Raw genomic sequence first — 22,479 nt, forward strand, 5'->3', positions numbered from 1 at the left:
CACGTGGCCGATCGGTCGAGACGTCGCCTTATCACGGCTTCATCATCCTGTTGTACTTCTGTGACGGAGATCCCGTCAACGGAATAAAGACGGCTGATTTTCCTGCTTGCGACCCTTGGACACCCCATTCGGTGGAATAACCGGACAGTTCGTCTAACACAGTCTGGATTTATCAGCGACCATGATGACTCTATGGGTCGCTGGTCCGGGTCCTTCATTCCGAGTGGTCTGGCCCTGACGCCAGCACAAATGCACCTGATTCGCGCTGAAACAGAGTTCGGAATAAGGCTGGATCAAACCCCTGAGCGAGAAAGCTCGCCATTCTGAATCGGGGGCTCGAATTAGGTCATAATGGGCAACTTGTTCAGGCACGGTGAACAACGCAAATTCTAGCGCAGCCGGCTATAGATCAAAAATACTGCATTTTCATATCCGTGGACCATCGGAACCATGATAAGCAACGCCTTCTGTGGATCAATCCTCCATATGAACCAATGAGCTAGTCGAAGAGCTCTAACCGGTGGAACTGAGCGGCTTTACGGATGTCGGCTTTACGGATCTGCGGATATGTGCACTGGCAGTAATTGCGTATCGCATATGCCACGCAGGAAACCAAATCATAATAAAAGAGTCTGAGCTTCCTCGAGCTGTCCAAGGTAGTTTCAGCTACGTCTCTCGATCTGAGTGAGTGTCTGTAGGTTGAAGCTTCATGGATCGTGATTCTTAGGTATGGACTTTCCAGCGAGAACTACGGCGCATATACTGACCGGGACACACGACGACATATAGCTACGACCTGATCGGACCTATCAGCAAACATGGACACAACATCATCCTCAGCAACGGTCGAGATGGACTCTGGGGCCTCCGATATCCGGAAGCGCTTGACACTCACATTCCGAGATGTCAGCGTGAACGTTACGGCACCTGATGCGGCCCTTGGCGAAACACTATTGTCGGTGGCCGACCCGCGACAAATCACCGGCTGGTTCCTAAAGAGCCGGCGACCCAAGCGGACAATTCTGAAAGAAATCACTGGTCAGGTTCGCCCGGGGGAGATGCTCTTCGTTCTCGGTCGTCCCGGGTCCGGCTGTACTTCTTTTCTTCGAGTGTTGTCGAACGATCGCGATGCCTTTGACGAGGTTGTGGGCGAGACCCGGTACGGAAGTATGGACCATAAGCAGGCAAAGAAGTATCGCCAACAGATCATGTTCAACAATGAGGACGATGTGCACTTCCCTACGCTGACGGTCAATCGAACGATGAAGTTTGCTCTGCGGAATAAGGTACCTCGGGAACGGCCTGAACATCTGCAGGACAGGAAGGCATATGTGCAAGAGAAGCGAGATGATATCTTGGACTCCTTGGGAATTCCGCATACGAAGAAGACTCTGGTCGGAAATGAGTTCATTCGAGGTGTCTCTGGTGGCGAACGGAAACGTGTGTCCTTGGCGGAGATGATGGCTGGTCAGGTATGGTCATGATTGGTTTGCGACTTCGTGGATCTATTGCTAAGGACCCTTCTTCGACAGAGCCCTGTCCAGTTCTGGGATAACCCAACTCGAGGTTTGGATTCAAAGACGGCAGTCGAATTCGCTCGCATGCTGCGACGCGAGGCAGACCAGAACGAAAAGACGATCGTGGCCACGATGTACCAGGCGGGCAACGGCATCTACGACCAGTTTGATAAGGTTTTGGTGCTGGCAGATGGTATGGTGACTTACTACGGTCCGCGGGCGATGGCCAGAGCTTACTTTGAGGACATGGGCTTCGTCTGTCCCCGGGGTGCCAATATCGCCGATTTTCTTACCTCCGTCACCGTGACCACGGAGCGAATTGTGGCTCCGGGGATGGAAGGGAAGGTGCCTAATACTGCAGCTGAATTTGAGGCCTACTACCGCCAAAGTTCGATTTGTTCTCAGATGCTCGAGGACATCCAGCCACCAGAGAAGCTGTTTGACGAAGAGATCAACTTGGCCAATGCAGTGCTGATGGAGAAGAGAAAGCAGCACATTCCTCGGCCCCAGAGCGTCTACACGGCGGGTCTCTGGCATCAAGTCGTCAGCTGCACAATTCGGTGAGTGAAGCCAAAGAATGATCGAACCCGAGCTGGTACTGACATCGATCCAGCCAATTTCAAATCTTAGCCGGTGATAAACTATCTATCATCATCAAGGTGGTATCTGCTATTCTCCAAGCTCTTGTCTGTGGTAGTCTCTTCTACAACCTCAAGCTTGACAGCTCTTCCATCTTCTTGCGACCAGGTGCTCTCTTCTTCGCAATCCTCTATTTCCTTCTGGATGCCATGTCGGAAACGACCGCGTCTTTCATGGGTCGGCCCATTCTCTCGCGCCAAAAGAGATTTGGTTTTTACAGGCCAACAGCCTTCGCGATCGCCAGTGCCATCACCGATGTTCCTATTGTCTTGGTGCAGGTCTCGTGCTTCTCGTTGATTCTGTACTTCATGGCTGCATTACGGATGGATGCTGGCCGCTTCTTTACTTACTGGATCATCATCGTCATTCAAACGCTGTGCTTCCTGCAGATGTTCCGAGCAATCGGTGCTCTCTGTAAGAAGTTTGGTAACGCGTCGAAGATGACTGGATTTGTCTCGACAGTATTCTTCGTCTACGGAGGTATGCAATGGAAGGTCGCGTTCAATGAGCCAAGCTAACGGGGGCGCAGGTTATCTCATTCCCTTCGAGCAAATGCACGTCTGGTTCCGCTGGATCTTCTACCTCAACCCCGGTGCCTACGCGTTTGAAGCCCTGATGGCTAACGAATTTGTCGGACTTGAATTGGACTGTGTGGCGCCTGACTATATTCCTTACGGATCTGGTTACCCGGCCGGTGCCTCGCCTAATCGTGGTTGCACGGTCAAAGGAAGCACAGATGGTGTGATCAACGGTGCCGCTTACATTCGAGAGCAGTACAGCTACTCCTTCCACCACATTTGGCGCAGCTTCGGTATCATTGTTGGTTTCTGGGCATTCTTCATCTTTCTCACTTCACTGGGCCTCGAAATGAACAACAACCAATCTGGCTCCTCTGTGCTCCTTTACAAACGAGGTGCCAAGCCAAAGGTTGCCGATGAAGAAGGCTCCGCTGCTTCCAAGTCCGAAGGCAATGCTCTTGCGCAAACGGGTAAGCAGTCCACTTTCACGTGGAATCATCTCGACTACTATGTCCCCTTCCACGGAGAGAAGAAGCAACTCTTGCACCAGGTGTTCGGGTACGTCAAGCCTGGTAACTTGGTGGCGCTAATGGGAAGTTCGGGTGCTGGCAAAACCACGTAAGCTTGATGGTTACCCATTTCTACAAATACCTGGCTAATGTGTCTTCAGATTGCTTGATGTGCTTGCTCAGCGGAAGGACAGCGGTGAGATTGTCGGATCTATTCTCATTGACGGACGACCTCAAGGTATCAGCTTTCAGCGGACTACTGGGTACTGTGAACAGATGGATGTCCACGAGGGCACAGCCACTGTGAGGGAGGCTTTAGTTTTCTCGGCTCTGTTGCGTCAACCTGCTAGCGTGCCACGTGAAGAGAAAATCGCCTATGTTGACCACATCATTGACTTGCTTGAGCTCAGTGATATCAAGGATGCTTTGATCGGTGTCCCGGGCGCGGGCCTCAGCATTGAGCAACGCAAGAGAGTGACCCTAGGCGTTGAGCTTGTGGCCAAGCCGACCTTGCTATTCCTGGACGAGCCGACCTCCGGCCTGGATGGGCAATCGGCTTACAACATCATCCGGTTTTTGAGAAAGCTCGTTGATAGTGGTCAAGCTGTGTTGTGTACCATTCATCAGCCGTCCGCTGTTCTGTTTGACGCTTTCGACTCTCTCGTCCTTCTTGCGAAGGGAGGCAAGATGACTTATTTCGGAGAGACTGGCGAGGACTCACAGAAGGTTCTTGATTACTTTGCGAAGAACGGTGCCCCTTGTCCACCTGACGTGAACCCTGCTGAGCACATTGTGGAAGTGATACAAGGCAACACCGAAAAGCCGATCGACTGGGTAGATGTCTGGAGCAACTCTGAAGAACGTGAGCTTGTACTCCGAGATCTTGAAGTACTTAACAAGGAAGCCGAGGCGAACTCGACCGGAGAGGAGGATCACCATGACTTCGCCAGCCCCGTCTGGTTTCAGTTCAAGATGGTACTCGAACGCTTAATGACTCAGCTGTGGCGCTCACCGGTATGTATTAGATGTAAAGTCAGATAGCTTGGTGCTAACGATCGCAGGATTACATGTGGAACAAGATCATTCTTCACGTGTTCGCTGCCTTGTTCAGTGGCTTCACTTTCTGGAAGATGGGAGACGGCACTTTCGCACTCCAACTGCGCTTGTTTGCTATTTTCAACTTCATCTTTGTTGCCCCGGGCTGTATCAATCAGATGCAGCCGTTCTTTCTGCACAATCGCGATATCTTCGAGACTCGAGAGAAGAAGGTACATTGCAAAAGCCTTTTTTTGCAGCCGACTCCGCTAATCTAGCAACTAGTCCAAAACCTACCATTGGATAGCCTTTATTGGAGCCCAAGCCGTCTCTGAGATCCCGTACTTGGTCATCTGCGCCACACTTTACTTTGCATGCTGGTACTTTACTGCTGGATTCCCCGTCTCGGCTTACATCTCGGGTCATGTCTACCTCCAGATGATCTGTATGCTATACCTCACTCCGTCCCCTCTCGAGTCATCCTCAAGCTTAAGCTAACAAATAAACCCAGTTTACGAGTTCCTCTACACATCGATTGGCCAGGCCATCGCCGCCTACGCGCCTAACGAGTACTTCGCCGCCATCATGAACCCCATTCTCATCGGCGCTGGCATGATCAGTTTCTGTGGTGTCGTCGTGCCCTACGACCAGATCACGCCCTTCTGGCGCTACTGGATCTACTACCTGGACCCCTTCACCTACCTCGTCGGTGGCCTTCTGGGCGAAGTGCTCTGGGACGTGAAAGTTCAATGCAAGGCGTCGGAATTCGTCCAGTTCAGCGCCCCGTCCGGTCAGACCTGCGGTCAGTACATGGCGGACTTCATTGCGAACAACACGGGCTATCTGCAGGACGCGAGCGCGACGGGCTCGTGCTCCTTCTGCCAGTACTCGACCGGAGCGGACTACGCCAAGTCGTTTAACTTGAAGGAGAAGTACTATTCCTGGAGAGATGTGAGTTTCTGTCTGTCCATGACTTGAAGATGAATGATTGACTGACCTTGATCTTGTAGACTGGGATTACGGCGCTGTTTTGTATCACGTCGTATGGATTGGTGTTTCTGATGATGAAGTTGAGGAGTAAGAAGACGAAGAGTGCGCGGTCGGAGTAATCCTTTTTTTTTTTTCGATATTTCGGAGAGATGGAGGATGGAAACTGCAGGGGTTGTCGTGGATCTACTTTTGGGATTTGGAATGTTTGATTGGAGATAATAATGGCTGGTGGAGGATCAAGACGACGAAGAGTGCCAGGTCAGAGCGACACATTCAAGGTCGTAGTTAATATTGTTCTGAGTTATAATTGTTTCCTTGGACATAACTGTGGTCGGTTGAGGAGAAGGCCAATTATATATAGACTAGATATAGACTTTTTTTTCTAGAAGCTTAATAAAGCTCGTTCGATTTATTTGAGCTCTGTTTGTGGTTTGGAGAAGAATTTGTCCTTTCAGTCAATATGTTAGGATATGTGTTGACTGTTGAATATGAAGGCTTTCAGAGAAATTTCCCCATCATTTGTGATAGACGAGATGTGGCGAAGACTTAGATTGCGCTAGGCAGCCGAGGTTGATGCCCGACATCTCAGGCTCTGGGCGGAAGCAGAATGAACACCTTACTCACTCCTTCCTTCCACCTTCCCATCTCAATCTCCTTCCCAACCTCTTTCTCAACCTCTGTCTTTCGTCTAGGCATGCGCGATTTCTTCACAGTCGGCATCTAGGATACACAACTCCGAGCGCCACATAGAACACAATGGACCTAATACAGTATATGGAATCAGTCGCGTACCATTGCGGGGACCACGTGGTTGGCCTGGCTAAACGGGGTTGCATACGGCAATTACGCTGCAGCGCCTGGGGATGTCACAGCCCATGCAAGCCTCTTCAGGCCGGTACTTCATTGTGAACAAGGAGCGAGCAAACTGCAGAAACTGGGGCATGGGGAAAATCAGCCCATGCCTCGGCTATTCTCGCCCCATACGTTGCCAATCTGGGGACGGTTCTTCCCCATACGGCCAAGCTGACGCCCACGTGAGTGCAATTAGCCGGCGGCGGACTGCCGTTCCTGTCAAGGAAGTAATCCCTTCATTTCGGACTGACTTCGCCTCTGCGCTTGGTATACCACGCGGAGGTGGCTAATTGTGAAGAGCGCCTGCGAGATTGCTCTCGGGATGCGGTCCGGAAAGCCGTCGTGCTCTTCTGAGCTTGAGGAAACAGCTTCACGATCTTTCTTGTCTATAGATCTGTATAGACAGAAGAGCTACATGAGCGAGCAAGAAGATATAAAAGGCCATGCCATTCCCACGGTTTCTGTCGCCATCACCAGCTTCGATCATCATCTTCCTTCAGCTTCAAGCTTCACTCGTCCCTCAATCCGTTGGCAACCATGGTTGACTCTTTCTCCATCTATAAAACAGCTCTCCTGCTGTCCATGCTGGCCACCAGCAATGCGCAGCAGGTCGGCACTTACACCGCTGAAACGCACCCCAGCTTGACCTGGCAAACCTGCAGCGGCAGTGGTAGCTGCACTACCACCAGCGGCAGCGTGGTCATCGACGCCAATTGGCGCTGGGTGCACGAAGTTGGTGGCTACACCAACTGCTATAGCGGCAACACTTGGGACAGCTCGATCTGCTCCACCGATACCACCTGCGCCTCCGAATGTGCCCTTGAGGGTGCCACTTACGAGAGCACCTATGGTGTGACCACCAGCGGCTCGTCGCTCCGTCTTAACTTCGTTACTACGGCTTCGCAGAAGAACATTGGCTCGCGTCTGTATCTTCTGGCCGACGACAGCACCTATGAGACTTTCAAGCTTCTCAATCGGGAATTCACCTTCGATGTCGATGTCTCGAACCTTCCCTGCGGATTGAACGGCGCCCTCTACTTCGTCTCTATGGATGCTGACGGTGGTGTTTCCCGCTTTCCCGCGAACAAGGCTGGCGCCAAATACGGAACCGGATATTGCGACTCCCAATGTCCTCGGGATCTTAAGTTCATCGATGGCCAGGCCAACATTGAGGGCTGGGAGCCATCCTCGACCGATGTCAATGCGGGTACTGGTAACCACGGCTCCTGCTGCCCTGAGATGGATATCTGGGAGGCGAACAGCATCTCCAGTGCCTTCACAGCCCACCCTTGCGACTCGGTCCAGCAAACCATGTGTACGGGCGATGATTGTGGTGGCACTTACAGTACCGACCGCTACTCTGGTACTTGCGATCCTGATGGATGCGATTTCAACCCTTACCGCTTGGGCAACACCAACTTCTATGGTCCCGGAAAGACCGTCGACACCAGCAAGCCCTTCACGGTCGTGACGCAGTTCATCACCAATGATGGTACTGACACTGGTACCCTGACTGAGATCCGTCGTCTCTACGTGCAGAACGGTGTCGTGATTGGCAACGGCCCCTCGACCTACACTGCCGCGAGCGGCAACTCGATCACCGAGAGCTTCTGCAAGGCCGAGAAGACCTTGTTCGGCGACACCAATGTCTTCGACACCCACGGTGGACTGTCTGCCATGGGTGACGCCCTCGGCGACGGCATGGTCCTGGTGCTCAGTCTGTGGGACGACCACGCTGCTGACATGCTCTGGCTCGACAGCGACTACCCCACCACCAGCTCGGCTACCAGCCCTGGTATCGCCCGCGGTACCTGCCCCACCACTACCGGAAATGCCACCTATGTTGAGGCCAACTACCCGAACTCGTATGTCACCTACTCTAACATCAAGTTCGGTACCCTCAACTCGACCTACTCCGGCACCACCTCCGGCGGCTCTAGCTCCAGCAGCACCACCTTGACTACCAAGGCCTCGACCAGCACCACTAGTTCCAAGACCACTACCACCACTTCCAAGACCACTACCACCACTTCCAAGACGTCGACCACCTCGAGCTCGTCCACGAATGTTGCCCAGCTTTACGGACAGTGCGGTGGACAGGGATGGACTGGTCCCACCACCTGCGCCAGCGGCACTTGCACCAAGCAGAATGACTACTACTCGCAGTGCTTGTAGGCGGAGAGATGACTGTTGAGGCGATCTTGATGAGTAGGTAGGAGAGATCGACGAGGAATGAGTAAGATGGGAGAAAGTATGATGACAATTTGTTACTTCCGGCAGGATCTCCAAGCTTAGGACTAGTCTAGCAAATGAAAGGCTGTTTTTTTTTTCTTATCACTGAACATGCATGAGAGGAGGAGTACCAGTAACCAGTAAGGTAGTCAGCCTGTAGCTCGAAAGTTCAAGAACAAAGTTATGCAGGATTGCAGGATTGCAGAAGTGCAGAAGAGCCGCCGAAGAAACCCCAACCCCGCACGGTCATGTGCTCCCCACCTGATCCCTGTTCCCCTTCAACTAATTGCGCTGATCGATCGATCTCTCTCCCCGTCGGTTTCTCTCTTGTCTGACTTTCCATCCAAATCTTGTGCATCGTCGCCTTCCTTTGTACTGTTCTGGTGTTGTCAGCGAGTTGGCTTGATATTTACGACTGTACGTCTTCCTTTCCATTCCACCTGTCCCATATTTTATCTCGGCTGGCGCAATAAAAAGGCCTTTGCGAAATGAACTGAAATCCTCAATAGTGTGGGTCCTATGCTCGAATGAACCCAGACTGTCATTGAGGTTTCATACATCTGGTGCACTATACCAGTAACAAAATCCTAGTCACTTAATCTCCGCTGGGATTTCAGGCAAGCGCCACAACATCGGGTCCAATATACCAGTAGCGAAGTCCTAGTCCCTGCATTTCCGCAAGGATTTCACCCAAGCGCCACGATCCCCCCGAACAATGGAATGGTGCCGATAATTCCTCAGGGGCACCTGACCACAACCACGCCACCGACGTCTGGGCAGTCATCAAATCATGCTACCCAATGCCAAGCGCGTGCATTAGCGCCGGTGGGCTTTCTGCCGGGAAAAGGAACAATGCCCCGGAAGATGCAGCGCCAAGCAACGTGGGTGGACGGGATATTCTCCGCATCACGAACTTTGTTGGGCCTTCTTGTACAATCTTAACAAGCTTGGGTTGGCACGGATGCAGTGGCTTCCCCTCTCGCCCCTATATCACTCACCACTTAGCGAGGTCAGACGAACCGCAGTCCTGGTCTAGCCCCTCGCACCATTCCGGATCGGCAAAGGCATGCCTAATCCGTCGCTGTTCTGCAGTGGGGCTCAGGCACCACTGGGGAATGATGGTCTGTGCGGGACAAGAAATTGCCGTGACGGATTTGTCTCCGCGTTTTTTCGGATCTGGGGTCTGGGGTCGCTGTCACTGCTTCCTCCACACTGTGTGTGTGTGTGTCGTCGACAGCGGCTGACGGCCCGAGAGGCCGTCTTCGCGAGCAACGGAGTCGATGTCGCGCGTCCTTGTCATTGTATGTCAGGGGTTGATTTGGGCAAGATGTCTCCTGTCTGTAGGGTATAAGTTGAGGTGGTGAAGCTCGATGGGAAAGGAGGAAGGTCTGCAGCAATCCAGCATCAGCATCGCCGCTTCGAACATCATGAAGCTCACCGTATTGGCACTGCTTCTCTCCCAAGTGTGGGCGGCCCCTCAGGCCAAACGCTCCTCCAATTTTCTCTGTAAGGGCGACCGGCCATCCACAAGTCTCCAGAGACCTATGCTGACTGCAGGTAGGGCTTGGAAGCAATGAATCCGGCGCAGAATTTGGCCAGGCCAACATCCCCGGTGTATTGGGGACTGACTACATCTGGCCTGATGCGAGTAAGATCCAGGTCTTGGTGAATGCGGGCATGAATATCTTCCGCGTTCCGTTCATGATGGAGCGCCTGATTCCGACTTCATTGACCGGAGCGGCGGATGCCACTTACCTGGCGGATCTCAAGGCTGTAGGTCTTGGTATTGTGGTGGAATCATCGACTTCATACTAATCTTCGTGATCAGACTATTGAGTCAATCACCAGCCTCGGAGCCTATGCGGTCGTTGACCCCCATAACTTTGGACGATAGTGAGTAAGCCTTTCCCGATTCTCTCAGAGGTTCTAACCAAGACGTGCGTATGCTAGTTACGGAAACATTATTACGTCTACCTCAGATTTTGCCGCATTCTGGACCACTGTTGCTAAGGTGTTCGCGTCAAACGACCATGTCATTTTCGACACCAGTACGTCTTCTTTTGTCTCTCTGCACATTGCCGGACTAACAACACCACGCAGACAATGAGTACCACGATGAAGACCAAACTCTTGTCTTCGACCTCAATCAGGCAGCGATCACTGCCATTCGTGCTGCCGGCGCGACCAGCCAGTACATCTTCGTGGAGGGCAACTCCTACAGCGGCGCTTGGACCTGGACAACCTACAACACCAACCTGGTCAACCTGACCGACCCCTCGGACAAGATCATCTACGAGATGCACCAGTACCTTGACAGCGATGGCTCCGGCACGAGTTCTGACTGCGTGAGCACCACGATCGGCGCCGAGCGCGTCGCCGCCGCCACCACCTGGCTGCGCCAGAACGGCAAGCGCGCGGTCCTGGGCGAGTTCGCCGGCGGCGCCAACAGCCAGTGTCTGACGGCCGTGACAGGGATGCTGGACGCGCTCAGCGCCGCCAGTGACGTGTGGCTGGGCGCGTTGTGGTGGTCGGCCGGACCCTGGTGGGGCACCTATATCTTCAACATGGAGCCGACGACCGGCACCGCCTACACCTACTATCTGTCCCTGCTGCAAAGATATGTGCCCGGTGGTTCGTCAGGAACCACGACTACCGCTGTTACCACCACTAGCACCAAGGCCTCCACGACGAGCACCACTACTAGCACAAAGACCACCACCACTAGCACCAAGACCACCTCCACTAGCACCAAGACGACTACCACCGCTACCGCTACCTCCACTGCCGTGGCGCCTCTTTACGGCCAGTGCGGTGGTATCGGATGGACTGGGGCGACGAAATGCGCTAGTGGGTCTACTTGCACTAAGCAGAATGACTATTACTCGCAGTGCTTGTAGGCGGGGAGATGGCTGTTGAGGGGATATGTGCATTGGCTCTTTCGCTCAGAATATTTGATATGCTGTCTACTATACTGATAGCTTTTTGGGAATGTGAGGGAACTAGAAATCTGGCCTCTTTTGACATCTTCAGTGCGGACCCGTAAAGGTGGCTTGTGTGACATAAGGTTTTATGTATCCCGGTAGACATCTCCTGAAGTACTATACAAGGCCATTCAAGTATTGCACTAGACCGAATGGAATAGGCCAGCTTGGTGGAAAGTCTCGTTTCTTTCGAAGGAAATGGATGAATCCTGATTGAGCGTGAAAAAGGTGTGGAGCAACCGGGCAACAAGATAGCTGACTTGACAACCGCAAAAGGAAGTCTCCAAATATGATATTCATTCTTGCGAATGACGGAAAGACCTAGAGCAAATTCTGAAACAGTATGAAGGGCGTGTGGTGGGCAGAAAGGAGACAGCAAAGGAGAGAGAGAAAAAAGAACTGCCTCCCTGCCCATTCTACCAACCAAACTTGCCTTCGGAAAGCTTGAAATCATCGTGGAAAGAGACCGCAAGTCACTTGAAGATCATGAGAGCGAGTTCGATTAATGTTGCATGCGCAAAGACCACATCCCTCTCACGCGGGGCTACTGGCTGCCTGCCAATGACCCGGTTGAACTCCAGAACTACCGGTGGTCCCTGAACAGAGGGGGGTGTAGTTCCCACCTTGACCACCGTAGTGGTGATGCGTTGGGGAACAAAGCCAGGTCCGCCGGCGGCGACGCGCGCCCGAGTGCCTGGCTGGCGCTGCGGGAAATACTTCTCTATTGTGAGCGTCTGATCAGACCGTGAGACTTTCAGGAGCGAGACAAGCAATACCCTGCCGCCTGAGTTCGCAATCCACCAGTTAACATCCTGGCGGAGTCGAGGCAAGGACTCGGAGAGCCCGCTTTCTATCACAAAATGGGGCCAGTCGGTGCCGGTGGGTCACAGCAGTCCATTCCTGTACGAAGAGTCTGCTTCCTTCCGAGAAGCCGAGCGCGCCGTGTATCGCCCGGCTCCGGTAGGTTCACGCTCCATGACGCGGACTCCCATGATCGTCAAAGCAGTAACGGTCTCCTCGGCAAAACTGCGGTGCGCCTTCTCATGGTGGAGAGTTGGAATCTTGATCAAAAGGGTCTCAATATCAGGAAAGTAGGTGAGACGAACAGCCGCTCGCAACTGATCGCGACTTTCTTCCAACAAACGGAGATCATCGGCTGACACATGTTTGAATGAGATGTACTGATTGGCGTCGCGCTGCCTTAGTCGGTCCTGAAGAGCAGCGATCTCCCGATTCAGGTCTTGTAATCCTTTGTAAGTCTGTGGTGGATACTGGCCTGTCATGGCCAGCACGGTCGATGGCGGGACGGGGTAGGAGGTGGTTCGCATGGTCGCGGTGCCAGATGAGCGTGAAGATGACAACTCCGTCATCGGCGTCGACTCGTCGTTGCCCGTTGTTGTCGAACGTGAAAGCATCTTGTCTCAAGCTATTGTAAGTTAGCAAGGTTCATCGTGACGTAAGTTTACCTCAAGCCTTCGGAACAGAATAGTAGTGATAACGGGTTATGGAATGATTGGTAGGTTATTGGCGGTGTGACAGTCAAGTAGCCTGAAGATCTTGCTCGTTCACGATCTCGGCCAGGAGCATGGATAGAAAGGAAAGAAAAGACAGTAGATGATGTTCTGGTGGAGGGACTAGGATGTACATCCTCTGTAGACGTCGTCCAGGATGGCGACAAACTGAATGAGACTGACTCTGACCCAGTGAATTGTCCTGGATATAGACTCGGGAGTATTGCTTTGTGTAGAACTTTTCACTGTAACTATATCAATTCACTCATATACTGTTAGTGTCCTCAGACCCTGGAGATACGTGATGTATAGCTATTCACTGAAGCAGGTTGTCTATGTGTTAGGTCTAACACTAATCAGAAAATGAACATTGTTGCATACAGCCACAAACAGCATTATTTCAACAGAAAATGCCAATCTCTAACCTTCCTCATTTCATGTGACCATATACTCCAGGATTGTTATCCTGCCAAGAAGTTCAATCCACCTTACTTCCCAAAGCCTTATTACCTCGAGCGCAAGCCCGATACATCTACCCTCGTCTCCCGTACTCCCGAACGGACATAAAATGCTGATTTGTAGCCTCCAGCTTCAACCTCCAAAGTTCCCAGCGTGGGACCAAAAGAGTTCCCGGACCGGGGCTTTTTCTTAGTTGCACCCGAGTGAGGTTCTGTTCTGGAGCCTGCGAATTTGAGTTGTATTATTGACGTAGTATATGGGCGTCAGTGGGATACTTCGAGCGCTTGTCCCAATTTAAGCTGAAGTCATACAGTATTAGGTACTTTCTACTTTCTTTTTCCGGCATGGGTTGAATATGTTTGAGTTCACATAATGATATGACAGTCAAAAAAAGGATAGGTGGATAATTTGAGATGGCGCAGAGTGACCGCTTCTCGGCCTCAAATTCCATTGCATACATACACGAACAGGCTCAGTATGTGAATATAACAGTCCTGGAAGGACTTGATCGGGAACTTTATCCCTCACGAATAGATTTGGTCTGCCACATAGACCTTGCAACATTGCATCTCTCATCGTCTGTTCCCCTCCTGGGAGTATATATTCTTCATTGTTTCGTCAATTCCCAGGCAAATAGATAATGACGAGGGCTTAGTAGTAGCATGATCTAGCAGCTCATGGCAGTATATCGAGTCTGTGCTCCGTTTATTTGTTTGTTCAGACACTATTTATCTCTTGCTTGCTTTGCGGCTAGGCCTCGAAGAGGTGCATCGTGTGCTGAGCCTGGAGACTGGACTGAGTTCTGAGATTCGAGTTTCTAGGCTGCTATTACCTCAGCAAAAAACTTGAGAATTCTGCTGTTGGTTTATTGTACTTCCTTCACATATACTGGTCGGTATATGGCAATCCCGGGCAATCCCACAATGTTCCTTCCACTGCCCGAGCGCAAACCCACTCCTGTGACAGAGGAATATCATCGTCCCCCCCGCCTTCCTGCCCCGAGGATATAGGCACGTCCGCGCACGCTATGAGTGCCTCCCCACCCATCCCTTCCCCGAAGCCATCGATCTGCCTCGTACCCTGCTGAGCGAGGTGCAGCCGGGACCAAAAGCTGACTTGCCCCAGGGCTGCTGGCAGATAGTCGTCGCGGTTACGAGCGTCGCGGATGTGGCCCTCCCTGGTGTTGACGACCAAGATTCGTTGCAACCCTGGCCAAGGGAGACGATCCGCCACGCCGGAGGGTAGCGCCTCGTCCATGTAGCAATCGGGTCGGGTGAGAACCACATGCGTGAGATGTGACGAGCAATGCAGCAGACACTCTACAAATCCGCCATCCATGCAGGCGTTGTACAGTGCGAGGCGGCGCAGGCGCGGCCAAGTGGGCCATACGGGGGGTTCCTCGATCATCTCCCCCGCTTCTGGATCCTGCGGCAACGACTTCAGGTAGAGCTCGTCCTGGACGGAGCAGAAATCTTCCAGTGCGGGGAGGTGGGCGAACGCGGCGCGGAGGGTCACGCGCAGGCCTTGCACGTCGTCTTCTGGATATAGGGACCGGAGCGGGATGTTAATGATGAGGTTTCGGAGGGTAGCTCCGACCTGTGAGAGCAGTCGTTCAACATGGCGCACTGTGTGGGCGTCTTCGAGCTGATCAGGCGGGAACGGGGCCAGGTACAGCGAGTAAGCCCGGATTTGCGGGCACTGTTGGGCTTGATCGTTGGTGGTGATACTGCTGTTTCCTCTAAAATAACCGCTTTGCTCCAACAGCTGGTCAAGTCGCTCCCGCGAGTCGATGTAAAGGCAGTGCTGGAAGAGCAGTCGTCGCGCGGGGTGGTGAGTGAGCTTGCATGCCAGGGTGAGACTGAGCAAGGTCTGTGTCACAAGGTCACTCCGGGGGTATATCTTGCGTGAAGTAGAGGGGATGAGACAATCAATGATTTGGAGGATCAGTTCGCCGGGAATGGAAGGCATTGTTGTTGTTGTGGTGGTGGCTGGTTTGATATTAAGCTTTCCGCGTATTGAAATAAATCCTTAGGTCTCTAGATGTCTTCTTATCCATCTTTGTAAGTAAGTATGTCTGCTGTCTGATTGGGTTCCTACGCCAGAAATTAACCTATTTGACTTACCCAGGGTTCAATAGATAATGTTCAATGGTAGCGTTGAGGACGGTGGATACAGGCTATCCGAGTAAGGCTGAAGCAGTCGACTGCCAGGCATCCCTTGGTGCCTGAAGGGGTGAGATCTCAAGGCCAATGAATCAAGAATTCTTGACTCGGCTGATTGGTGAAGAGTAAGGTTGTACAGTACTATGAAAAGGTGGAGGATGAATTGAACCTGACGACCAGTGCGTTGAGAGTCACGTGGCAGCTCGCCGCACGGCTAGTTCCAACAAGGGTATATTCAAGGAGCTCTCCATCAGCCCTTGACAGAATCGGTCCATAGAGTGTCTTAGTCTCCAGAATTATATCAGTGATATTTGATCTTCATTACTCGGTTGTGAGGGAACCAAAAAAGCATCGCCATATTTTGCCTCTCGCCCACATTGTCTCCGTCGATATGCTGGAGCTCAATTCTAATGCCGAGATGTTCACTTTCCCCACCCCGAGATTCTTTGGAGTTGGCTTACTCGAGTATCCACTTGTCAAGGCTCTTATCTACCAGTTCGAACACAACCAGCCTACAAGCTGGAGCCTAATTCGTAGCTTAGACGCCTTCTCTCGCTTACAGAGTCGCCAAGACCTTACATCAGTATGCCAAACTTTATCCTTCGGTCGTGCTGGAGTACCGAAGATGATTCATTGTAAAGGGACCGAAATAAGTAGGGGCAAAGCGACAGGTGGATTTGTTCGTGGTCAGGTTTGCTGTTTCCCATTACTCGAATTCTTCTTCCCCTTTGATCACAAGGAAGGGAAAGGTCATTCAGCTGCATTTGGACTCCGTAACGCTCGCTCGGGAGTTCATCAGAAGAGCGACAATCAAACCATACAGGCCTACCCAGTTACATCAACTTCGGTCGCATACCTAACCGGGTCACCACAATGAAGTAAGTCAATCATCACTTACCTAGGACTTCAGCAAAGATCAGAATAAGAATCATGCCGACATAAAGCCGCGGCTGCTGAGCTGTGCCTCTCACGCCCGCGTCGCCGACAATTCCAATCGCAAAGCTAATGAGTGCTTCCGTGTCAGTCCCAACACGCACAAAGAGCGCCAACTCCGCAGAAACATGATTATTGGACACCCTGCTTCACTTACCCTGCAGCTAATCCACACAGCCCAACCGCGAGACCAGCACCCATCTGGAGAAGACTGGTGTAGAAAGCCACTTCTTGAGAGAGGTTGTTGGCGATCAGGACCGAAACCACCAAGCCGTAGATCCCGAGAATACCGGCCATGACGACGGGCACGATGTCTGGGCGCCAATATTAGCAATTGAACAAAAGATTCCTGTCTCGCAGAACTCACTCTTGACTATCAAGTCCGGACGGAGGACTCCCGAGGAGCAAACGCCGACGCCAGCCTTCGCCGTCCCGTAGGCTGCCCCACAGGCAGTGAAGACAATGGCACTGGTGCATCCTAGGGCTCCGAAGAACGGCTATTGTACACAAACAGAGTCAATTCCACTGATTTTGGGCCATGGGCGGATTAAATATGAGGAAAAGGGCGCTTACTGCATAGGTAGGGCTTGCCGGGGTATGTTAGTACTGTTGCCATTAATTTGATCCGGAAAGATCATTCGCATTTGTTTGAGAAGGCCTCACCAAAGTTCTGATGGCATTATGAATAATCTGGTAACCAGGAACAGGCAGTCAAGCTATATTTACTTCAGGCTTGCTAGAATTTGGGTGACTGGAGTTTCCAGTAAGCTAGGGCACCGTACTCAGCTTTATAAAAACGTCAATCGCAGGCTTCCACACTTAATGTTTCAGCCCGCCTCCATTCCATGCAGGCGACCACGACAGTCCCTTCTCCCATTTGACAGGTTCCCTGATTATTGCAGCCTGTTTAGGTTACGTTGTAGTCCAGGTCGAGGGGGGTATATTGATTTAGGACTGATTTCACCAACTAGCTAGGGTAAATAAAGACAGTAACCGGATTCGGATATTGTACTGCACCACCTACTTGGCACTGGGCCACGATGCTCCTTTGTGCCCAGACCAAGTAGCATCAAATGTAGTGGCCGAGGCGCAAGATGACGTGTTTAGCAGGCTAGCGACGCAGGGCCGTATGTTGTCAGTCAACAACACAGGGTACGGAAGCCGCCTTCCTCTTGCCCGGACCACGGCAGAAACGTGGCTGCCTGGTTACTCCTGGACCCTGATGCACACTTCCCCGCAGACCCTTGCTCGATATTTTCCGGACCTGATGAGAATTCATTGAATTTCGCGCAAATGACCTCGCAACACATCTCGCTTGCTAGAAAGAAAATACATTGCGGGAACTCACTGCAACTTATCTCAGGGATTCCCTATCATATCTCTTCCATATATCGTCCGACTAACACGCAATTGTGTTGATTTGAGCGAGCTGCACTTATAGCTGCTTGCACCTCTGGTTTTATCCTTGGTGGAAAAGAATGCTAAGTGTTGCTTCATTATGGCCTTCTAGGGCCTTGCTTGACTCCCGGATCATGTCTAAAAGGTAGAAACAGATATATACAATACCAAGTTCGACCTCAGGTCTCAACGTGGCCATAGGTAATTAACAGTACCTTTATTATCAGCTATTGGATACCCTGCTAAGTGACTAGATTAGAATTTCTCCATCACAGATGTGCCAACCATCCTGATCAACATCAAGAGGGAGGAAAAAATTTGCACATGGCATAACCCCTGCATAGCGTTGTAAAATGGATTGTAGCTTTGAAGAAAGGTGATTGCAAGACAGGACTTTATTATCATGTATGTTATTTTTAATAAAGATCAAGAGGCTCATCGACAATTGTCCCGCGGACATAGAATCAGGACGAATTCAAGTGTGCGTTAATAAACAAGACATATCTACATACGGTGTTCTTGTGATCTCTCTCCTCACAGCCGGGCTTTATCCTCCTCTCGGCCGACAAGGTTAGGGTGCGGGGACCGAACGGGTCGAGTGACAGCATAAAAGGCGAATCCTTGGGACTTGGTTGAGAACTGGAGGATGTTTCAAGAAGGCAGGGATGATCAGCTGGCGCCGCTCGTTTTAAATTACCGGACGGGGAAATCTGGGTTTTCATGACCGAAAGGTGTTGTCTTACCTGAACTTTGGAGCCGACGTGGAAGAATGCAAAGTCACCGGGGACTAGATGGTGAGTGATCCCGGTTGCCTCATCCTGTGGATCATCCATCCTCGTCAGATTTTACTGTCTCCCAGGAACGGGGCAAAGAAACGCGGTTGAGGGAAGGGGGAGGGCAACATACCAAAACATCGATCTGCCCACTCAACACATACTTGGTCTCCTCGAAAGCATAGTGCGCAGGTCGGTGGGGGCCAGCCTCGATCTTGTAGAATCCCGAAGTAAAGTAGGAGGGGGAGTCGGCCGTCTGGGTGCGGATGGAGTGGAAATCGGCTGTCGTGGCGTTCTGGCCCGCGGGGAGAGGGATGAACTCGTGGCCGGCACCCTTGATGACGGTGAGGGGGACAAGCTTGTTCGACACTGCCATTTCTGGGGAGGCTTGAGCATTAGCAAACTATTTGATTGGGGAAGTTCAAGAGCCTTGAAAGTATCATGAGGTCCTGAACCCTTGATAACTATATGTAAGCTTTGGTTTGGTTCGGGAGCAGTTCCCGCAGTGGAGGTGGACAGGGCTCGGTTGCAGCCGCCGAGCGGGCGGATCTCTCGGATGTGTAGCCCGGCCGACAACTATACCTTTTATGATCATGCAGCAGTGTATGTGAGGTCCGAAGAAGACGGACTGTGGTGGCTGTCTAGTCTTTTGCCATGTAAGTGGAGTTGTGTCGGCATGGGATGTCAACAGTCAGTCTCGGAGAAGAAACCTGGGCAGCAAAGTGTGCTGAACCTACTGTTGTTCAGCTTCAGATCGAGATTTTTCTTTTGCCGCACATCTGCAATTACGAGGTTTACGAGGTGGTGCAACTGGGTTGGGGAGAAATGTCAAACGAGGGGACAAACAGTAGAAAATCGAGCGGCCAATGAGACGAAATACTGAATCAAGCAGGATAGACAACCCTAATTCGACTTGCCGGTGCTCTTCCATTTGTCACGCTGCCCGCCCCTCCCGATAGACTAGGACCCACGTCATATAAGATGCTTGCTTCAATACTAACGTTATACACAACTTACCTAACGGGGACAATGACATGAAAGGCTGTCAGGCAGGAAAATCAGGGGTTATGGTAAGCGGTATTGGTGGGCCTAGTCCGTTTTGACTGCCATGCCGATGTGAAACACGCGGCGTTGGCTATGTAACGTCAGAGGTAAACAATGAAGAGCAAACGAAGGAGACTTCACACAGAAGGCATCATGTATATGACCCCAAGCCTCTACCCGCCGATATGCATGGCCATTTCTTTCTACGTGAACGCCGGACTCTCCTTCTAAGTCACTTTACCAGCATCCTCCAAGTGACAGAATCCCGCCAACCATCTTTTGGGGCCAGTTTCTGAAAAGAGAGTGAACAAAAGCAGAACGTCAGCGTGAAAGTATGTCGGAGACAGCCGAGCCCACCCCGGAGCTACGCATTACCGACGAATGGCCATGGGACACGAGCTGTGCTCAGTTCATGGCTGTGAAGCTGCCAGATGAGGCGTACAGGGCCGTGGTCCGCGATTGGATGTCTTTAGTCGAGGGCGCCATGAGACTGTGGGTTGACGAGCGGCAGCAGCAGCCCGACCTTCTCGATAAGCGCATGGCGCTGATGGTACTCTACCCCGGCCGCCGCGTTCACTTCCTGGTCGAGCCCATGCCAAACATAGTACCTATCCTATTCCGTTATAATGGCCGCCGGGAGTTCCGCTTGGACGAGGACGACATCGACAACTGCAAAGCGGCGTGGCTCACCGTGGCTCGTTTTGTTATGAACGGCGAAGGCGAGATCGTCTGAGGAGCTGTGGACTGGACAGTTTGTTAAAGGTGTGTGTGGTGGCTGTTGGATGCAGAAGAAGAAGAATGAAAGCGTAGCTAGCGATGCAAGCCAATGGTATCTTGTGCTGGTCTGATTCCTTGTGGTAGTTTGTACAGCTCGTACAGTCGAGCTCTACCACTCATATTCTCTCCCCGTCTAGGTAAACCAGTTATAGAATAGTCCTTCTTTGTATGATTATTGGAGTGACAGTATTCAATATGATGGCTGGTATCATGAAACTGCAGAGGCAGCTGGCTGCAAGGGGTCGCAAGCCATTACTCGCCAAGTTACCACCAAGACAGCAACAGATTCGGTTCTGTCGCAGCGTATAGTCTCATCTCATCGATCTGAGTACAAGACCATCTCTTCAATCATTGTTTGTACCATACCGGAAAGATCGAGGTAAAATCAGTCACCGCAGCGCGGACCCAGAACGCGGCGACCCAAGACGGAGCGGCGTATGAAGTGGGTCGATCAGTCTTCGCGGTTCGAGGTATATATCCTGATATCTTCAAGTACAATGAGAAGAAACAGAGAAAAGTGAGCCGCCCCCACTGATAAAATATCTTCCTGTTCTCTTGTTCTTACTATTTTCCATTCCCGACTTCCAATTCACCCACACCAAACGTCATCCCACGCTTCAACTTCAGAAACACACACCATGACCTCCAACCCAGGCCCCAACAATCCTCCTCCAGAAGCCCCCAACCCAGACAACAATGACGCTCAACAACTGTCCGACCTCGTACCCCGACCCATGGCCATGGCGACGCAGGCCATCCACGCCGACGACAAATTCAGCGCGCACCGCGCCATCGCCCCCCCGATGCACGTAGCCGTGACCTACCGGTACGCGCGCGACCCGGCGCACCTCATCCCAATGGAGAACAAAGACGTGTGTATTCCCTTCCCTACCTACCAATTCCATATCCCACCGTATCCCCCCCCTAACACCACGGAAAAACAGCCGAACGCCCCGCACGACTCCCACATCTACGCCCGCTACTCCGCCCCAAACACGACGCGCCTCGAGCACGTCCTCCAACACATCTTCCACCCCTCCGCCGGGATCCTCACCTACAGCACGGGGCTGGCCGCCTTCCACGCGATCCTAGTCCTCCTGCAGCCCGCCCGGATCTTCATCGGCGAGGGCTACCACGGGGTCCATGCGGTGATCGACCTCGTCTCGCGCCTGACCGATGGCCGAAAGTGCCAGAAGCTCCCGCTGAGCCAGCTTGACCACGATGATATCCTCCAGCCGGGGGACATCATTCACGTGGAGACGCCGGTCAATCCGACGGGCGAGGCGCGCGATCTAGTGGCGTACGCGGCGCGGGCCCGCGCCACCGGCGCGTACCTGACGGTCGACTCGACGCTGGCGCCGCCGCCGTTGCAGGATGCGATTGCCCTTGGGGCGGATATTGTCATGCATAGTGCGACGAAGTATTTGGGGGGGCATTCGGATATGTTGGGGGGGGTGTTGGTGGTGCATCCGGAGCGGGTGGCTGAGGGGTGGATGGAGCGGTTGGAGGCGGAGCGGATGGTGCTTGGGGCGGTTATGGGGAGCTTGGAGGGGTGGTTGGGGTTGCGGTCGGTCAGGACGTTGGGGTTGCGCGTGCGTAGGCAGGCGGAGACCGCGGAGAGGTTGGTGGCGTGGTTGGCTGGGGAGGTGCAACACGGTTCCGGGGTGGTTGGGCAGGTCGTGCGGAGTGTGCGGCATGCGTCGCTGCAGGTGGAGGATTTGGGGGGTGAGGATGGGTGGTTGAGGCGCCAGATGCCCGCTGGGTTCGGGCCCGTGTTTGCCATCTGCGCCCGCACACGGGAGTTGGCCAGGCGGTTGCCGTCGAAGATGTGTGTGTTTCAGCATGCCACGAGTCTGGGCGATGTGGAGAGCTTGATTGAGTGGAGGGCGATGAGCGATAGTCGTTGTGATGAGCGGCTGCTGCGCGTGAGTTGTGGCTTGGAGGATGTCGAGGACTTGAAGCACGATTTCGTGCAGGCTTGTTGCGCTGTTCTGTCCGAGGCCGGTGCGGATGGTTGTGTGGAAATCTAAGGCGGTCTCTTCCGGTTCTGGGAAGCTTGATTATTGTTAATGATGTTTATCTTGTTTATTTTTGCCCGGATGCTCTAGTATGCTTGCGAAGGTTTCTGGTAGAAACTAAACTGTACACT

The 22,479-nt window shown here is 52.4% G+C and overlaps 9 protein-coding genes across 9 annotated transcripts; 5 read left to right on the plus strand and 4 right to left on the minus strand.

Annotated features, from left to right (window-relative positions):
* Nucleotides 1-818: 818 nt before the first annotated feature.
* On the plus strand, nt 819-5,631 carry BO82DRAFT_313773 (putative ABC multidrug transporter; the record flags this gene model as incomplete). The annotated part of the gene is made up of 9 exons (XM_025632491.1): nt 819-1,472; nt 1,533-2,077; nt 2,131-2,636; nt 2,686-3,292; nt 3,345-4,197; nt 4,245-4,451; nt 4,504-4,663; nt 4,730-5,169; nt 5,229-5,631. 9 exons carry the CDS (start codon nt 819-821, stop codon nt 5,325-5,327), a joined length of 4,071 nt encoding a protein of 1,356 aa, XP_025490256.1. The 3' UTR covers nt 5,328-5,631.
* An 855-nt stretch (nt 5,632-6,486) lies between these two features.
* cbhB (putative 1,4-beta-D-glucan-cellobiohydrolyase) lies at nt 6,487-8,395 on the plus strand. The gene has a single exon (XM_025638673.1). The coding sequence runs from the start codon at nt 6,598-6,600 to the stop codon at nt 8,233-8,235; it is 1,638 nt and encodes a 545-aa protein (XP_025490257.1). The 5' UTR covers nt 6,487-6,597; the 3' UTR covers nt 8,236-8,395.
* A 1,324-nt stretch (nt 8,396-9,719) lies between these two features.
* egl2 (putative endoglucanase) lies at nt 9,720-11,189 on the plus strand (the record flags this gene model as incomplete). Its single annotated transcript, XM_025637505.1, has 5 exons — nt 9,720-9,798; nt 9,854-10,065; nt 10,121-10,185; nt 10,243-10,340; nt 10,393-11,189. 5 exons carry the CDS (start codon nt 9,720-9,722, stop codon nt 11,187-11,189), a joined length of 1,251 nt encoding a protein of 416 aa, XP_025490258.1.
* Nucleotides 11,190-11,746: 557 nt separating this feature from the next.
* BO82DRAFT_375931 (uncharacterized protein) lies at nt 11,747-12,601 on the minus strand (the record flags this gene model as incomplete). The annotated part of the gene is made up of 2 exons (XM_025637506.1): nt 11,747-12,119; nt 12,162-12,601. The coding sequence occupies 2 exons, from the start codon at nt 12,599-12,601 to the stop codon at nt 11,747-11,749; spliced, it is 813 nt and encodes a 270-aa protein (XP_025490259.1).
* A 1,306-nt stretch (nt 12,602-13,907) lies between these two features.
* Nucleotides 13,908-15,211, minus strand: BO82DRAFT_339029 (uncharacterized protein; the record flags this gene model as incomplete). Its single annotated transcript, XM_025633456.1, has 1 exon — nt 13,908-15,211. One exon carries the CDS (start codon nt 15,209-15,211, stop codon nt 14,123-14,125), a length of 1,089 nt encoding a protein of 362 aa, XP_025490260.1. The 3' UTR covers nt 13,908-14,122.
* Nucleotides 15,212-15,815: 604 nt separating this feature from the next.
* On the minus strand, nt 15,816-17,086 carry BO82DRAFT_355857 (V-type proton ATPase 16 kDa proteolipid subunit). The gene is made up of 6 exons (XM_025635565.1): nt 17,002-17,086; nt 16,912-16,924; nt 16,706-16,835; nt 16,496-16,652; nt 16,304-16,407; nt 15,816-16,230 (listed from the first exon to the last, which is right to left on the minus strand). Exons 1-6 carry the CDS (start codon nt 17,016-17,018, stop codon nt 16,160-16,162), a joined length of 492 nt encoding a protein of 163 aa, XP_025490261.1. The 5' UTR covers nt 17,019-17,086; the 3' UTR covers nt 15,816-16,159.
* Nucleotides 17,087-18,131: 1,045 nt separating this feature from the next.
* On the minus strand, nt 18,132-18,932 carry BO82DRAFT_355858 (uncharacterized protein). The gene is made up of 3 exons (XM_025635566.1): nt 18,643-18,932; nt 18,480-18,554; nt 18,132-18,375 (listed from the first exon to the last, which is right to left on the minus strand). Exons 1-3 carry the CDS (start codon nt 18,883-18,885, stop codon nt 18,271-18,273), a joined length of 423 nt encoding a protein of 140 aa, XP_025490262.1. The 5' UTR covers nt 18,886-18,932; the 3' UTR covers nt 18,132-18,270.
* A 955-nt stretch (nt 18,933-19,887) lies between these two features.
* Nucleotides 19,888-20,286, plus strand: BO82DRAFT_366282 (uncharacterized protein; the record flags this gene model as incomplete). Its single annotated transcript, XM_025637033.1, has 1 exon — nt 19,888-20,286. The coding sequence occupies one exon, from the start codon at nt 19,888-19,890 to the stop codon at nt 20,284-20,286; it is 399 nt and encodes a 132-aa protein (XP_025490263.1).
* A 784-nt stretch (nt 20,287-21,070) lies between these two features.
* Nucleotides 21,071-22,360, plus strand: BO82DRAFT_418993 (cystathionine beta-lyase; the record flags this gene model as incomplete). Its single annotated transcript, XM_025640094.1, has 2 exons — nt 21,071-21,202; nt 21,275-22,360. 2 exons carry the CDS (start codon nt 21,071-21,073, stop codon nt 22,358-22,360), a joined length of 1,218 nt encoding a protein of 405 aa, XP_025490264.1.
* Between the last annotated feature and the right edge of the window lie 119 nt (nt 22,361-22,479).

The sequence above is a fragment of the Aspergillus uvarum genome, assembly GCF_003184745.1.
Source record: "Aspergillus uvarum CBS 121591 unplaced genomic scaffold BO82scaffold_40, whole genome shotgun sequence".
Lineage (NCBI taxonomy): Eukaryota > Fungi > Ascomycota > Eurotiomycetes > Eurotiales > Aspergillaceae > Aspergillus > Aspergillus uvarum.

Bases quoted from the DNA above. Each gene is read 5' to 3' on its own strand.
- cbhB (XM_025638673.1), top strand. From the start codon at position 6,598: ATGGTTGACTCTTTCTCCATCTATAAAACAGCTCTCCTGCTGTCCATG.
- BO82DRAFT_355857 (XM_025635565.1), bottom strand. The intron at 16,653-16,705 runs GTGAGTTCTGCG...ATTGGCGCCCAG, and splicing joins TCCGGACTTGATAGTCAAGA to ACATCGTGCCCGTCGTCATG. The intron at 16,408-16,495 runs GTAAGTGAAGCA...AGCACTCATTAG, and splicing joins CTGTGTGGATTAGCTGCAGG to CTTTGCGATTGGAATTGTCG.
- BO82DRAFT_355858 (XM_025635566.1), bottom strand. From the start codon at position 18,885: ATGGCAGTGTCGAACAAGCTTGTCCCCCTCACCGTCATCAAGGGTGCC. The intron at 18,555-18,642 runs GTATGTTGCCCT...GATGATCCACAG, and splicing joins GTGGGCAGATCGATGTTTTG to GATGAGGCAACCGGGATCAC. The intron at 18,376-18,479 runs GTAAGACAACAC...AACATCCTCCAG, and splicing joins ACGTCGGCTCCAAAGTTCAG to TTCTCAACCAAGTCCCAAGG.